Genomic DNA, 14,529 nt, shown 5'->3' on the forward strand with positions numbered 1-14,529 from the left:
CCCCCCCCCCCCCCCCCCCCCCCCCCCCCCCCCCCCCCCCCCCCCCCCCCCCCCCCCCCCCCCCCCCCGCCTGCCCCCCGCCCCCACTCACTCATCTCCATGTACTCCGGGGTGAGGCCTGCAAAGGGCTCCAGCGTATAATCCACCTCGTAGCGCTGCCTCCTCTTCCCGTACTCCTCGTGGTCGGAGGGGCTCTGGCGCCTCAGCCTCAGGTAGCGGATGAACTTCTTCATTTTCCTGGGGGACACCACGTCACTTCGGTTAGGGGGCCGGGAAGACGGGTTTGGGTGCTGGGGCCTGGCACCTCCAAGCTGTGTTTCTAATTCTCTGAGCTGTCACGTTTTCAGCCCAGACCTAACACATCTGCGAAGGCGTCTCCGCCCAGGACTTCCTGTGTCCTTCCCCCGGAAACACGGGTCAAGTGCACTATTTGGTCTTAGGGCAACAGGTGCATGGAGGGCACACGGCCACCTGAAGCCCCAGGAAGGGCTCAGTGTTAGGGCTCAGTGCAGTGGGGGGCAGGGTGGGGGTCACAGAAAGTCATCCCATGTCCTGACTGCAGAGGACAGGCTGCTGAGGGAGCAGAGCGTGACCCTCAAAGGGCACACGAGGTAAGGACGCGGAGCCTCCAGCTGGTCCGTCTGCCGACCACAGGGAGCCGGCTCGGGGGTCTGAGGGCGCCTGTCAGTACCCTGGACCCTCAGCCCACTGGGGAGCAGGGGGTCATCTCGGCCTCCACCCCCTCCTTGTACCCCATGGGGTGACTGTGCCCTGCCTCCCCTTGCCTGCCTTCACCATCTCCTGGTTGCTGGCGCCCCATCCTGGTCCAGACCCCAGCCACCTGTCACCCACCCAGACCACCACAGGGCCCCACCCCCCACCCTTGGCTCCGCATAGGCCCCGGGACCACACAGCACTCCCGGGATGCCGATCTCAAACTCCATCCCCCACCCCCGGCTAGCTCGGGCCTGAGGCCACACGGCACTCACGGGATGCCGATCTCAAACAGGTTGTTCTGAATGAGCTGCTTGCCGAGCATGATGATGCTGAGCTGGATACAGAGCTCCATGAGGCAGCCACCTGGGGCACACTGCGGGAGAGAGCAGGTGCATCAGCCCCCCGCCCCTCGGGACACAGAGCAGGTGCATCAGCCCCCCTCCCTCACTGTGGGACACAGAGCAGGTGCATCAGCCCCCCCCTACTGCGGGACACAGAGCAGGTGCATCAGGCCCCTCCCTCACTGCGGGACACAGAGCAGGTGCATCAGCCCCCCCCCGACTGCGGGACACAGAGCAGGTGCATCAGGCCCCTCCCTCACTGTGGGACACAGAGATACAGAGCAGGTGCATTAGCCCCCCTCCCTCACTGTGGGACACAGAGACACAGAGCAGGTGCATTAGCCCTCCCCCCACTGTGGGGACACAGAGCAGGTGCATCAGCTCCCCTCCCTCTCTGCAGGACACAGAGCAAGTGCATCAGGCCCCTCCCTCACTGTGGGACACAGAGACACAGAGCAGGTGCATTAGCCCCCCTCCCTCACTGTGGGACACAGAGACACAGAACAGGTACATTAGCCCCCCTCCCTCCCTGTGGGACACAGAGCAGGTGCATCAGCGCCCTCCCTCCCTGTGGGACACAGAGCAGGTGCATCAGCCTCCCCCGCCCCCTCACTGTGGGACACAGAGCAGGTGCATCAGCCCCCTCCCTCGCTGTGGGACACAGAACAGGTGCATCAGCACCCCCTGCACCTGCCATCCCGAACACCTGAGAGACAGCCACCATCCCCAGCGAGGGGAGGTAGGTTGAAAGTGTCTCTCAGACAGATGTCTGCATCCTAATCCCCAGAACCACAGAATGCGTGCTTATTTGGAAAAGAGTCTTTGCAGATGTGACCAGTTAAGAAGAGGTCACACCGTGGTAGGGTGGGCCCTGATCCAGTCACTGGTGTCCTTACAAGAAGAGAAAACACAGACATACAGAAGACCGTTTGAAGACAGAGATCAGAGGGCTGGCTGAGGTCTCCAGCAGCCCCCAGAAACCAGGACAGAGGCCTGAAAACCACTGCTGAGCCTCCGAAGGGAGCACAGCCCTGCTGGCTCCATGATTCTGGACTGCTGGCCTCTAGAACCGAAGGGAACCCACGTTCCTGTGGTGTCAGGGCTGCCGGATCTGTGGTCTCTAGTCACAGTGCCCCCAAGAAGCGAATGCACGAAGCCTACAGGTTGTCAGGGCTGGAACAAGGCTCAGGGACGGAAGCACACTGGCAGGGAGGGGGCAGTGGGGGCTGGACTGAGGGGATCCTCTTTGTCCCTGAGGGCCAGGGCCTGGTTCCACGCACCGCTGTCCCTCTGAAGGCCCCTCCTGCCCGTGGCAGGCTGGGGCCTGTGTGGTTGGGAAGCCACGTGGTGAAGCAGCTGGCCACCCCTCTGAGGCCTAATGTCCTTGTCCCCTGTCCTTGATGGGCCTGTACCAACTGCCTTAGGCTGGTGACAGACTGGAAGTCTCACTTGTCCAAGTGAAGAGAGCTCAGGGGCCACTGGGCAGCCCTCTGGGGGCACAGCTGATGACTCTTACGGGCCCGGGACAATATTTTTTGCACTGTTGTCACAGAATTCACATGGGAGAATTTACAATTTCACAGAATTTACAATTTCATTTAAAAAATGATGTCCTTTGCTTTACTCTACTCTACAAAGGCATCTCTCCAACTTCTGAAACCATTAAAGAATCAGGCAGAGCGTCGTTTACGTGAAGAACGAGTCCTACAGGGGAGAGCACTTCGTGGGTTTTTCACAAACACCTGTTACTGTGAGTGAGGCCCACGTCTGGGGGTGTGCAGGGGCCGGCACTCGGGGTTGAACCTCTAGGCTGTGCCCTGGGCAGCCCGATCACCCTGTACCTGAAGCCCAGCCCGATCCTCTCCACCGTTTCACAGGGTCTTTATCAGAAGACCTATCCCTTATTTTCCAATACGCTGATTATTCTGGGCATCGAAACTGCTGACCGGTTCCCCCAAGACCCAGACCGCGGGAGCTGCTGACCAGTCCCCAAGACCCAGACCACGGGCAGCCCCGGGCCCCGGCTTGGTGACGGGGCTGCAGGAGCACGTCCAGAGGCGGGTGCCCTGGCTGGACCCACAGGGGCTGGAGCGGCCGAGCAGAAGCCAAAGGTCACTGGCCCTGATTTAGGGGAGAGAGGTAGGCATCTCTCTGTTGAAGTAAAACAATGAAACTGAGTTCTGTCTTTCCCCCGTTAATCCATCTTAACCAGAGACAATGACGTTCTACATATCAGAGACAAGGAAAGACCACACATGGGTGACCTTCGGTTTCTCCTTCGGGGGGCCCCACGTGGGCACGCCAGGTAAGGCCAAAGCCCCCCCAGCAGCCAGACAGCGGGAAGAAGTCCGCCAAGGAGGGAAATGCTACTTGACGAGGTTAGCTTCTGTGAAGCCCGCTTGGGGACAGAACCAGGGGACAAGACAAACCCGCGGTCAGTTACCTCCTCCATCCGGAAGGAACGGAAAATGTACACGTAGTCGCCTGGGCGGCCGACAAACCTGTGAAGAGTGGGGGCAGTGGGAGAGGAGGGGCAGCGTGGGGAGACCCCGAGGATGGGGCTGGGGACCCCGCCCCACCACACCCGCAGGCCAAGCCAGGACCGCTGTGCTGCGCTGAGTCCCAGGGACTCCCAGACCCACGGAGGTGAGAGATGGAGCCGAAGTGGGAAACCGAGAGGGAAGGCCCTCCCCACGCAGGGGGTCAGGGTGGGGGCGGGGAACGAGGGCTAAGCAGCCACGGCCATGGTCAAGGCGGGTGGGGGAGGGGAGGTCCCTGAGGCAGCCTCTCTGCTTCCTCAGGACGTGCAGGGCGGGGACCTCCCAGGGCCTGCTCCGTTGTCCTGCATGACCTCAGGGGTGCCTGGACCCCTTAGCTGGGCTCTGGGACCCTGGGGCGGGAGAGTGGCCACAAAATCACACGATGCTGAGGAAGAGGACTTTGGAGGGGTTCTGGGATTAGACCTGCTAGCCCCTGGCAGGAGGGGTGCTGGGAGTCTTGGGGGGTGGGCCACAAGCCCCTCTATGCCCAGGGCAGCTCAGCGGGTCCCGGCATAGGGTTCACCCATCACTAACTGGAACAAGCCGGCCATGAAAGTCCTTCTGTGACCCTAACCCTCCCCAGTCCTCCCGCCCTCCTGTGAGGGCACCTGGAGCTCGCTGCCCATGGCCCTGCTGCTGGGGTCCCTGGCGTCCCGGGTCCCTGCTGCCTGGGGTCCCCGCTGTCTGGGGTCCCGTTGTCCGGGGTCCCTGTAGGAGCCAGGCCTCTCCATGAGCTTGGTGGCAAAGAGGGCTACACTGACCGCTCTGCCTGGGCCTTGACCCCCGGCCTGCAGGGAGGTGGGGAGGCGAGTCTGTACTGGGAGGAGCATGCTGGGAAAGACCGTGTTTCAGTGATGGAAGTCCCTACCGGCCTTTGAAGAAAGCCACGTAGAAGATGGGGGTGTAGGAGTTCACGAACTTCAGCAGGAACGCCTTGAAGATGAGCCTCTCCTCGAAGCTTTTCTCTGTCTTTGGAACCTCTAGAAGGAGACGCACGGGACCGCTCACCCCCAGGCCACCGAGGCTCAGAGAGGGCAGGTGGGCAGCCCGCGGCCCCGCGGGCGGGAGGCGGCCGCGCGCTCACCGATCTGGGTGAGCCACCTGGCGATGCAGCCGTACACCTCGTCCAGGAGGATGATGACCACCAGGTTGATGATGACCGCGGTGGCCGTGACCGTGACCCGGATGTTGGAGCGCACGGACGGGGAGGAGTTCATGGCCAAGGCAGCCGCCGTGGAGATCCTGTAGATGATGACTCCCAGGACGATGGCGAAGGTCACGGCGATCTGCAGAGGGAGGAGGTCCCGTCAGACCCCCCCAGCCTGGCTCCGCCCCCACGCCTCCAGGAACTCCGCTTCAACACAGAGATGGGCTCCCCTCACCCCTCAGGCGCTCGATGGTGGCACACCTTCACAGGCAGCTAGTTTCTGCTTTATGAAAAGACTGAGTTTGGAGAGGCTGAGTAAGCAGGTCAGCACCCAGGATTTACCGGGTGAGACCACCAGGCCTGACATCCCCGGGGTCTCTGCTGCTGCCTGCCACGAGGCACCGAGCCTCCCTTCCTGCCCACTGACACCAACAGGGCACAGGGTGGTTGAGACCCCAGGGGCCGGCCTGGCCGGTGCCAGCCAGGCTAACTTTGGGGGGAGGCCTTGTCCTGCAGGCCTGGCTGGGACAGACAGACCGGGGCCCTTCTCCCAACCTCTCCAGTGGGCTCTAGCCAAGCCCCCCGATGGACCAGAACACCCCCGCAAATCCAGGCTGGTGGGCCTGGGAGGCGGCGCTGCGGGGACGGTGACTATTCCGCGTGGAGCAGTCTCTGCCTTTTCCTCAGAGGCCCCGACTCCGCCGGACGACCCCATCCTCACACTGCCCCGCGCTGGCGCCAGGACCCGGACGCCCCCTCCCCCAGGACACACTGAGGACGGAGCGCGGCCGAGCCCGACTGTCGACCGAGGGCAACTCCACTGCGGCCAAGGCTCCCTGCTCTTCCCGTCCCCTCCTGTGTGGCCGTGCCGCTTCCTCCGGCGAAGGGTGCGGAGGGCAGGCCCCGCCCTGTCAGGCTGGTCCCTCACGGCTCCCGGGACCGTCCTGCAGAGGCTCAGGGCTGTGTCCTCTGTGTCTCAGGTCACAGCTTGGAAAGTCTGGCTGCCCCACCCGAGGGAGGCTGCAGCCGTCAGAAATCTAGGGAAACTCCTATTTTAAACTTCGCTTCTGCACACAGCTGTGGGTGCCCGGCAGTGACCACACCCTGCTCAGGAAGCTTCGGAGGCCCAGGCCACACCCTGACTGAGCTCCTGGGCACCTCCGGGAACGAGGACTTTCCTTGGAAACTCCCTTGCTCCTGCCAAGGGGCCCCTTGCCAGGCAGTGGAGGTGCGGCCGGGCGGCCCGCGGGTGACTCAGTGAGGAGGTGCCCCCTCTCCCTGCCAAGGGGCGGCGTGCCCCCTCAACGGTCTCACTTCCCACGGGCAATCCCCCCGCTGGGTTAAAAGGGCCATGGGGGTCTGGCTGGTGTGCTCAAAGTGGCCTTCCTGGGACCAGGAAGGTGGGAGGCAGAGCTGTGACTGATTCCTTGTGAGGGGTGGAGACACGGCCCCCAGCTCCAGTCGGGTTCACGAGGAGCAGGGGGACCTGGGGGCGGGGCGCCTGGGTGGCACCTGGTGGCCTGGGGGGAGAGACAAGCCCCGTGGGCAGTTAGCTCAACAGCAGGAGCGGGGGTCAGGCTAGGCAGGTTGTGAGGACTCAGTGAGACCCCCGCAAGGCCCTCAGGCCACTGGCCACACACTGGGTCCCGGCCCACAGCGGCCAGCCCCAGGCCCCTGGGTGCCCGCCCACATCTAATGCCAATCCCCAGCGCTGGACAAGAGGGTGGGCATTTTTACAGGGCCGCGGGTGGCCCCGCCCTCTTGGGGAGGATCATAGAACAGCTAGCAGGGGGCCGAGGCCTTCCAGGGGGAAGACCCAACTAACAGGGGTTAAAACCCCCAAGAGGGCCAGGGTGTTGGCTGATTTGAAGCGACAGTGTCGGTGAGCTAGGAGTCACAGACTTGGGCCTGGCATCTGCCAGGGACACCGGGACACAGTGGGGACGACACAGCTTCAGCAGCTCTGGCCTGATCTCTGTCCCGTCTGTGCGTTATTTATTCCATGATTTTCTTAAAAAAAATCCTCAGTTCTGTCTTAACATGTGAAATCTCATGTTTGAACGATTACTTACATGTGTCGCTCTGGGAGCGAAAGACAGAAAGATGCGTATTGGGGACCACGTGACGCCACTCACGCACCCTGGGGCACGTGGTCCCTGTGGGCGCTCTGCGGAGTCCTGTCCCCTCCCGTTTTAGGGGCAGCGGTGGGGCCTCCGCCCACCCTACCCCCTGGGACGGGAGCAAGTGTCACATGCCCGCCTGACCCTGGCCTCGGTGAGCACCGCCCCCCCCCTGCACCTCCTGGACCGCTCCCACCTCAGCCTTCCGGAACTTACCATGAACACAATGGAGACCAAGTTGGTGACGTAGGCTGGGAACCGATCTCTCCAGGTCAGCTTCACCCTGTCCGTCTGCAACAGGGAACAACCCTGGGTCAGCCGGAGGGAGCTGCCGCGGCGCGGAGGGGCCTGCGTGTGCGCGGCGGCGTGGGGGTGAACGACCCGGACGGACGGAAACACTCAGAACGCCTTTTACAAAAACGCTTGCAGGTGGAGAGTGAAAGCAGACACCTGGCCTGGGAGGGGGGTCTGGGGTCTGACCACCGACCAAACGCTGTCACGCAGCAGTAGACACAGCGGTTAGCAACGGGGCTCGTCCGTGTCGGGGCGTCACCGCGCTGAGCCTTTCTAAACTAGACGCTCAGACCCACGTCTGGGAGAAGCAGCCGCGTCTGTGGCCAGTGTCTCACGTAGGGGGCGGGAAGCTCTGCCACCCAGACCATGACAGCTACTTTTCCTCGGCGGGGCAAGCCGCAGCGGGCCACCAGCACCGCAGGGCGACGCGCTGACCGCCGCCTGGCCCGGGGCAGCCTAGCAGCTGGTCACTAACCCGCGAGGCTTCAAGAACGGGGTGGATTTTTAAACGGGGGGATGCACGCATCAGGTCAGACGATGGGGCGAGGGCATCGCACGGGGCGCCGCGCATCCGGGGCCGGTGGCATGCGTGTTAATGGGGAGACGGGACGCGCTGGCAGGCAGGGGCAGCGGTGAAAAGCATGATTCACAAGCTCCAAGTAAGACCAGAGTCCCCCCCGCCCCCGCACCCCGATTCGGACCCAGTGCAGCCATGCGGTGAGACCTCAACACACGTCACACTCGGCGGGCCGTGGTGTGGACAGACGTGAATGTTAAAGAAAAGAACGAGACAGACTACGTGGAGGAAAACACGACGGACTCTGGTCGCCGGCAAGCAAGTCAACACTCGCGCTGCCCCGAAGCAGAAAAGTACCAACTTCACCCCCGCCATGGCTGTCTTAACCCTCTGCTTCCATTTGTTTGGTGACTCCTCTGGAATGTGCCGGCACTTCTGAGGGGGGTGGGGGGACAAGAGAGCACCGTGGGGTGACGCGTGGCGAGGCTCGGGGGCCGCGGGGGCCTGGCCGCCGAGCTCGCCCTCTGTGGGCTCGCTGCCAAGGCTGATTTGGGTTCTGGGCGTTTGGAGCCAGTAAGGGATGGCGGCAACAGTCTGGGAACGGGCAGCGGGGCTTTCTCGCGGACCCCGCGGGGGAGGCGTGGCGGGGCTCGGAAGCGCCCAGATGGCGGGCAGCAGGCAGGGACAGGTTTCTCTGAGCGGTTACGCCGTGGAGGGAGCCGGGCCCAGAAGCGCAAGTTCATATGCCAAGTAAGGGGTGGGTGTCTTTTTCTTCCTTCACTGAATTTGGTGCCATAGCTGGGGAACAATTACAACATAAAGCAGCCGCTAGGAGCCCAATGAAACGAGAAAACCCAGGGTGTGCCCGCTAGGGGCACAGGGGCCCTGGGGTCATCGGCAGGGCCCTGCGAGAAGGAACCGGGCCAGGCACCCTTGCTGTTCTCATGATCACGGCCAAGAGGCAGAGGCAGAGTGTGGGAGGCGCCCCTGGCACGGCTGCCCGGATCAGCTGTTCGGGCGCAGAGAAGTCCCTCGACTTGGATGCAGGTCACGTGCGCCACAAAGCCCGTGGCAGAGGGGACACAGTGAAGCCAAGGGGTGGACGGTCGCGGGGCCGTGGGGGCTGGGCGTGGTGGAGGCCGTGCTGAACGCAGGTCTCGGCAGCCCACCGTGTCCACGCCTCGCCCTTTAGAAGGAGGCGAGGGGGTCGAGAGAGCCGAACGGGGATGGTCAAAGCTTGGGGGCCTGCTCCCGAGGCAGAGGGCACGAGGTGTGCACAGGTTCTGAGCCATTTAACTGAACACACACCTCATCTGGGGAGGCGACCCGTGTCCCTGTGGTCATCTACAGGCCCTCTACAACACAGGCGCCTGTTCAGGGAGGTGCCCCCGCCCAGCCGCAGCAGGACGAAGCGGGATTTCTGCCAGGTTCCAGGAGCCGCAGCCTGAGAGGGGGGTTCTGGTGCACCTGCCTTATCCCCCAGGTGGCACTGCGGCAATGGCCACAGCTGGCCACTGGGAGCGAGCCCTGCCGCGGCCACAGAAAATGAGAGAAACCCAAGGGTCTGCCGCGTCAGCCGGAGGCTGAGAGTGTGACTGGACCGTGGAGGGGGCCGGGGGGCTCGGGGAGCGTGTGTCCCGCCCTCCGAGGACGGACACAAACTTTCCCAGCCGCAGGTGGAGGCCGGCGGGGGCCGGCACGCTCCACACTTGTCCCTGGGCTCGTAACACACCTTCGTCACTAAACAGCCACACACCCTAGAGGTTCGCCGGAAGTCAGGCTGCAAACAGAAGACAGCCAACTTGAACAAGACGTTCGGGGAGAAACTTATCGCAAACAGGTGGGGATCTTGAGAGCATCGTAAAGCACCTCCCTCATCCCCACGTCCGGGGGGAAGCGGAAGCGGCCGTTGGCTCAGGGGTGCTGGTTGGGCAGACCCTCCGATTACATAATTCAACGTCGATCACAGGGGTGCACACGCTGCATGTCACGTGTCCTGTGAAAAGGCTACAATGCTACCTGGTCCCTGATGCTGACACGTTGGCTGAGGTTTGAGACACCCCCAGGATAGACCAAGGAGGGGACCCACAGCAGAGGTGGGCACACTTCGGCCTGTGGACCAACCCTGGCCCCTTGCTTCTTTTTATAGTTAAGTTTTATTGGAACTCTGCCCTGAGATACTGTTTTCTGAGCCCTGTCTGGGGTCTGTGCCCAGGTCTGCACCGCGGACAAGGCCGGGGTTTGTCGACCCCCAGGCTGCACGGTGGACAAGCACATGGGGTTTGTGACCCCCCGGCTGCACGGTGGACAAGCACACGGGGCTTGCCGACCCCCGGGCTGCACGGTGGACAAGCACACAGGGTTTGTGACCCCCCGTCTGCACGGTGGACAAGCACACGGGGCTTGCCGACCCCCGGGCTGCACGGTGGAATGCACAGCGTTTTATTACGAGGAAAGCCAACTGGCAGTGGCCACCGTACCTCTTTGCTTTTGGATTCTTTCCTCAGCGACTTCTCCAAAACTCTGGCTTCATATTCGGCTCTGGGATGATCCTGTGAAAATCCAAGTCGACACGGGGCATTGTTAATTGTGCGTTTGAGACCCTCCACGTGAGCCCTGGAGACAAACTCAGCCCTTGGCCTCGGGCGCCCTGGGGGCAGTTCACGGCTGGCTGCTGTCCCCACTCCCGTCCAGGACTCCCGCCCCCTGGGGTCCGCATCCCGGAGGCAGGTGGCGTGTGCGAGGCGGGAGCCCGCCCGGGCACCCACTTCCCGTCCCGAGCGCCCAGCCGTGGACTGGCCCCCTGAGACGGTCTGGCAGGGACCGTGGGGTCGGAGGAGACGGCAGTGAGCACCAGCGAGCGCGGGCAGAGCAGAGGCGCCGGGCCCCAGCGAGCCCAGAGCAGGGCAGCGGAGGATGCGCTGGAACAGAAGAAGGAGGGTTAAGAGGCCCCGAGGAGGGGGAGGAAGCAGAGACCCCACCCGCGGTGGAAGCCGGAGCCGAGAGGCAAAGACGGGTCAGTGTGGGAGGAGCCCTCTCCAGGGGGGACAGAAGGGTGACGAAAAGTGACGAAAATCCAAACCTTGACGGCCTCCTTCGGGGAACCAGGACGTAAAAACAAAAACAAAAAGACTGCATTACTTTGTGCTATTTTTCTAAGAAACAGGCTGTGTCTTCTTAAGTTCACTTTCTTAACAACTAGGAAAAAGGGAGGTGGACGCAGCGGGCCAGGCGCGTGCGGATGCCTGGGTCACCCCTGCGGATCGTAGGGTTTTGGGGGCCCCCGAGGGCCCAGGTGGGGGACCGGAAAGGGCACACAGGCCAGTCGACTGCGCTGGCTGCCAGCCGGGGTCAGGCCCCCTGGGAGGGGCTGCCTTCCCCTCAGTGACCAGCTCCCCACCGGGACCCTGACAGCCGTGGGGGGCGGGAGGCTCACTTTGGGGAACTCATCGGGGCTGGGGCTCTGGTAGCCACCCCAAAACCAAGCATCTGGGCTGTTGGGGTGAGCTCATGGGATGGTCCCCAAGGGGCAGAGCAAAGGGACCACCCCCCACCCCATCCTTCACTTCCCCCAACCACAGGCACGTCATTCTAAATCTCCTAAAAGAATAATTACACTGCTTTTTGTTGTATGTGGTTATTTTTATAGAACGTTACAAGGCCAGGTGGACGGCCGGGCCGCGGGGGCAGGGGGCCGGGTTCCACGTGGGGCTGCACCCCAAAAGAGCTGCCCGCCAGTGGCAGGTTCTGGGGCCTTCCCCATGGCTGCGCCCTGCGCCGGATCAAATGACCCTTTAAGACCCCCTGAAACCCCGCTGAGTGAGGACACTGAGGCACAGAGACGCCCCGGCCGCACAGCGAGGGCCGGGCAGCCTGCCCGAGAGCACAGTCTTGTCTCTCTGAGCCGCCATGTCCTCTCGCCCGTGTCTACTGACGGCACTGTCGGGCCGGGTCCGGTGCCCGCCTCCCTGGCTGGCCGGCGGCCGGCCCTTCCGTCGCAGGAGGGGCGCGGCGTGTGGGGGAACACAAGAGGGACGTGAACGCCATCAGTGGGAGAGGTTTCCATGTCACAGCGAAAGTGCATGAGAGGTTTCTTTAAAAAACAAACAAACAAAAGGCATGTACGGGCTGCCCGGCTGGCGCAGTTGAAGAGTACGTGACTCCTGATCTTAGGGTCGTGAGTTCGAGCCCCAAGTTGGGATTGAGTTTGCTTTAAAAATAAAATAACACAGGGGCGCCTGGGGGGCTCAGTCGGTTAAGCAGCAGGCTTCGGCTCAGGTCATGGTCTCACGGTTTGTGAGTTCGAGCCCCGTGTCAGGCTCTGTGCTGACAGCTCAGCCTGGAGCCTGCTTTGCATTCTGTGTTTCCTGCTCTCTCTGCCCCTCCCCTGCTTGCACTCTCTCAAAATAAAATAAAAATGTGAAAAACAATTTTAAAAATATAAAAATCAAAAAGCAAGCATGTGTTTTATAAAAGTGAGCGGTGGTCACGGGGTCCCACGGTACCGCCCTGCCCTATGCCGCTGCTCCGTGTGGGGGCCGCTTTCCCCCAGGGAATTCTGGCCGGAACTACCGATTCCGGATGGGACAGGGGTCTCCCCGGCCAGGCCCGACCCCCCCAGACCCGCCAGGCTCCCCCAGACATGAAGGGGTCAGCACGGGGAGGCGGGCACATCCTCCGGGGGCCTCGAGATCAAAGACTCGGAGACGCAGGCCCCAAGGAGTCAGATGGGGCTGCTGCCACCAGCAGCCGGCCTCGGCTTCACGACCTCAGGCCGCCCCGTGAGCCCCGGGGGTGAGCGGCTGGGGGCAGCGTGAGCCCCGGGGGTGGCATGGGGGGAGACCTGCTCACCTCCTCCTCCTCGAAGCCCGTGAGGTCCCAGCGGTAGTTGAGCCGCATCTGTTTCCGTTTCCAGTGCTCCATGAAGGTGGCGGCTGCGGGCAGGGAGGAAGGGCACAGTCATCGATGACATAAGGGCACTCTCGTCCTCTGCACCATCCGGTCAGTGAGGGTGACACGTGCTGGACCGAGACCTTCACGCGCGTTAACCTGCTCTGCCGTCCTCAGACCCCCCAGACAGGGACACTCACTTTCCCATTTTACAGATGCAAAAACTGAGTCCCAGCCAAGGTTACTCAGCCAGCCGAGCTGCTCCCTGAGCCTGTGCTCCTAACAGCCTGCTCTGTCGATCTTGAGGACCCCTGGGTCACCGGTGGGTGTCCTGAGGTCACAAAGGGCATGGTGTGGGCCAAGGTCACTCACTCAAGCTTCAACCCCACATAGACCGCCTGAGGGCTGAGTTGGGCTCTTAGCTATGATCTCAACAGACAAGACATGGTTCAAACGCTGCCTCCTCCAGGAAGCCCCTGGTAATCCCCTTCAGTGTCAGAAAAAACCCAACTCCTCTTGGGACCTCTCCTGCTCCCATGTCCATACCACCTTCCATTATGAGCCCTATCCCGGTACGGGGGCCCTTCGGGGGTAAGGGGCAGGGAGGACACCCCGTCCGTCTGGATCTGCAGCCATAGGCCGGTGCCGGACACAGGCGGGGCTCAGGGGCGCTCAGTGGAGACGCGACTGGCCGAATCATCGGCCGTCAACGCCCCCTCCGCTCCAGAGAACAGTCGCCAGAGGCTGGGGGCTGGGGTCACGGTAAGGACAGTCAAAACGTCAGGCATAGCTCTGAGCTTGCAGGCGCCCGGGTCTGAAGAGCTGTCACACGAAGGCTGATCCCGGGGGCGCCTGGGCGGCTCAGTCGGTTAGTGTCCGACTTCGGCTCAGGTCATCATCTCATGGTTTATGAGTTCCAGCCCCTCACTGGGCTCCTCACTAACAGTGTGGAGCCTGCTGGGGATTCTCTCTCTCTCTGCGCCTCCCCCACTTGGGCACGCTCTCTCCCCCCTCTCAAGGCAAAGCAATAAACTTAAAAAAAAAAAAAAAGCCCCAAACCCTCGCATAGTTATCACAGGAGGGAGGTGCTACTTCTTCTCTGGTTCCCAGGGGAGGAAACTGGGGCTCGGAGGGGCTACATGGCTTGTCTGGCGAGTGGCGGTGTCAACACGGAAATAAAGTGAGGGGTGCAGCCGTGCAGCTTGCGTGGTCCATCACCAGGAAGGGACGGGGCTTCAGGACTGGCGACGAGGGGTCTGAGTCCGACTCGCCTCCGGATTCAGAGGGCTTTCATTCACCCAGAAGCACCTCCCCCTCTGCCCAGAAGCGACCCCCAGCTCAGAAGCAGCTCCCCTCTGTCCGGAAGCAGCCCCCCCGTCGGGAAGCCCCCCCCACCCCCGTGTCTGGAAGCCCCCCTGTCCGGAAGCCCCCCCTCCCCTGGTCCGGAAGCCCCCCCCCGCATTAAGGAGGGGTGCTAGGAACCTCTGGGTTTGCAGGAGTCTGCGCACAGTGGGTGTGCTCTAAGTGTGAGCTGCTGACCCAGCCGGGCCCGGAAGCAGGACCCTCTCCCGGTGTGCGCAGTGGGGTGACTTAGTCGTGGGACTGGCGGCCCAGGCAGTGGCAGAGGGGAGGAGACAGGGCGGAGGGTGAGTGGCGGAGGTCAGGAGGCTGTGTTGTCAGAGCCCCACTGGGCCCGCCCCCTGCCACGCAGCGGGCATCACAGTAGGGGGCGGCTCCCGGTGGGTGTCAGCGCCGTGAAGCCGGCAAACTGCCGGAGATGCCCCGGGGAGCAGGGTCCCTCCCCTGGCCCTCCGCCTTCTATCTCCAGGGCCTTCCCGCTGGCTGGACCACTAGAATGGGAGGCCATATGAAGGAGCATCTGGCAACCACACAGTGAGCAGCGTGGCCGTGGCCGCTGTGAGAAAGCTGGGCCGGGGGCAGGCCAGGCCGAGGGCGCACTACC

General features: G+C 62.8%; 1 protein-coding gene across 1 annotated transcript in view; it reads right to left on the bottom strand.

Moving 5' to 3' along the window:
• ANO1 (anoctamin 1) overlaps nt 1-14,529 on the bottom strand; it is a 70,227-nt gene that overhangs the window by 14,296 nt on the left and 41,402 nt on the right. Inside the window, exons 12-20 of the mRNA XM_029957276.1 lie at nt 12,528-12,610; nt 10,759-10,770; nt 10,157-10,228; nt 7,082-7,156; nt 4,683-4,884; nt 4,467-4,578; nt 3,502-3,559; nt 990-1,090; nt 92-237 (exon numbers count right to left, since the gene is read on the bottom strand). Of these exons, the coding sequence (XP_029813136.1) occupies nt 92-237; nt 990-1,090; nt 3,502-3,559; nt 4,467-4,578; nt 4,683-4,884; nt 7,082-7,156; nt 10,157-10,228; nt 10,759-10,770; nt 12,528-12,610 (861 nt within the window). The remainder of the gene's footprint in view (nt 1-91; nt 238-989; nt 1,091-3,501; nt 3,560-4,466; nt 4,579-4,682; nt 4,885-7,081; nt 7,157-10,156; nt 10,229-10,758; nt 10,771-12,527; nt 12,611-14,529) is intronic.

Source organism: Suricata suricatta, chromosome 11 (assembly GCF_006229205.1).
Source record: "Suricata suricatta isolate VVHF042 chromosome 11, meerkat_22Aug2017_6uvM2_HiC, whole genome shotgun sequence".
NCBI lineage: Eukaryota > Metazoa > Chordata > Mammalia > Carnivora > Herpestidae > Suricata > Suricata suricatta.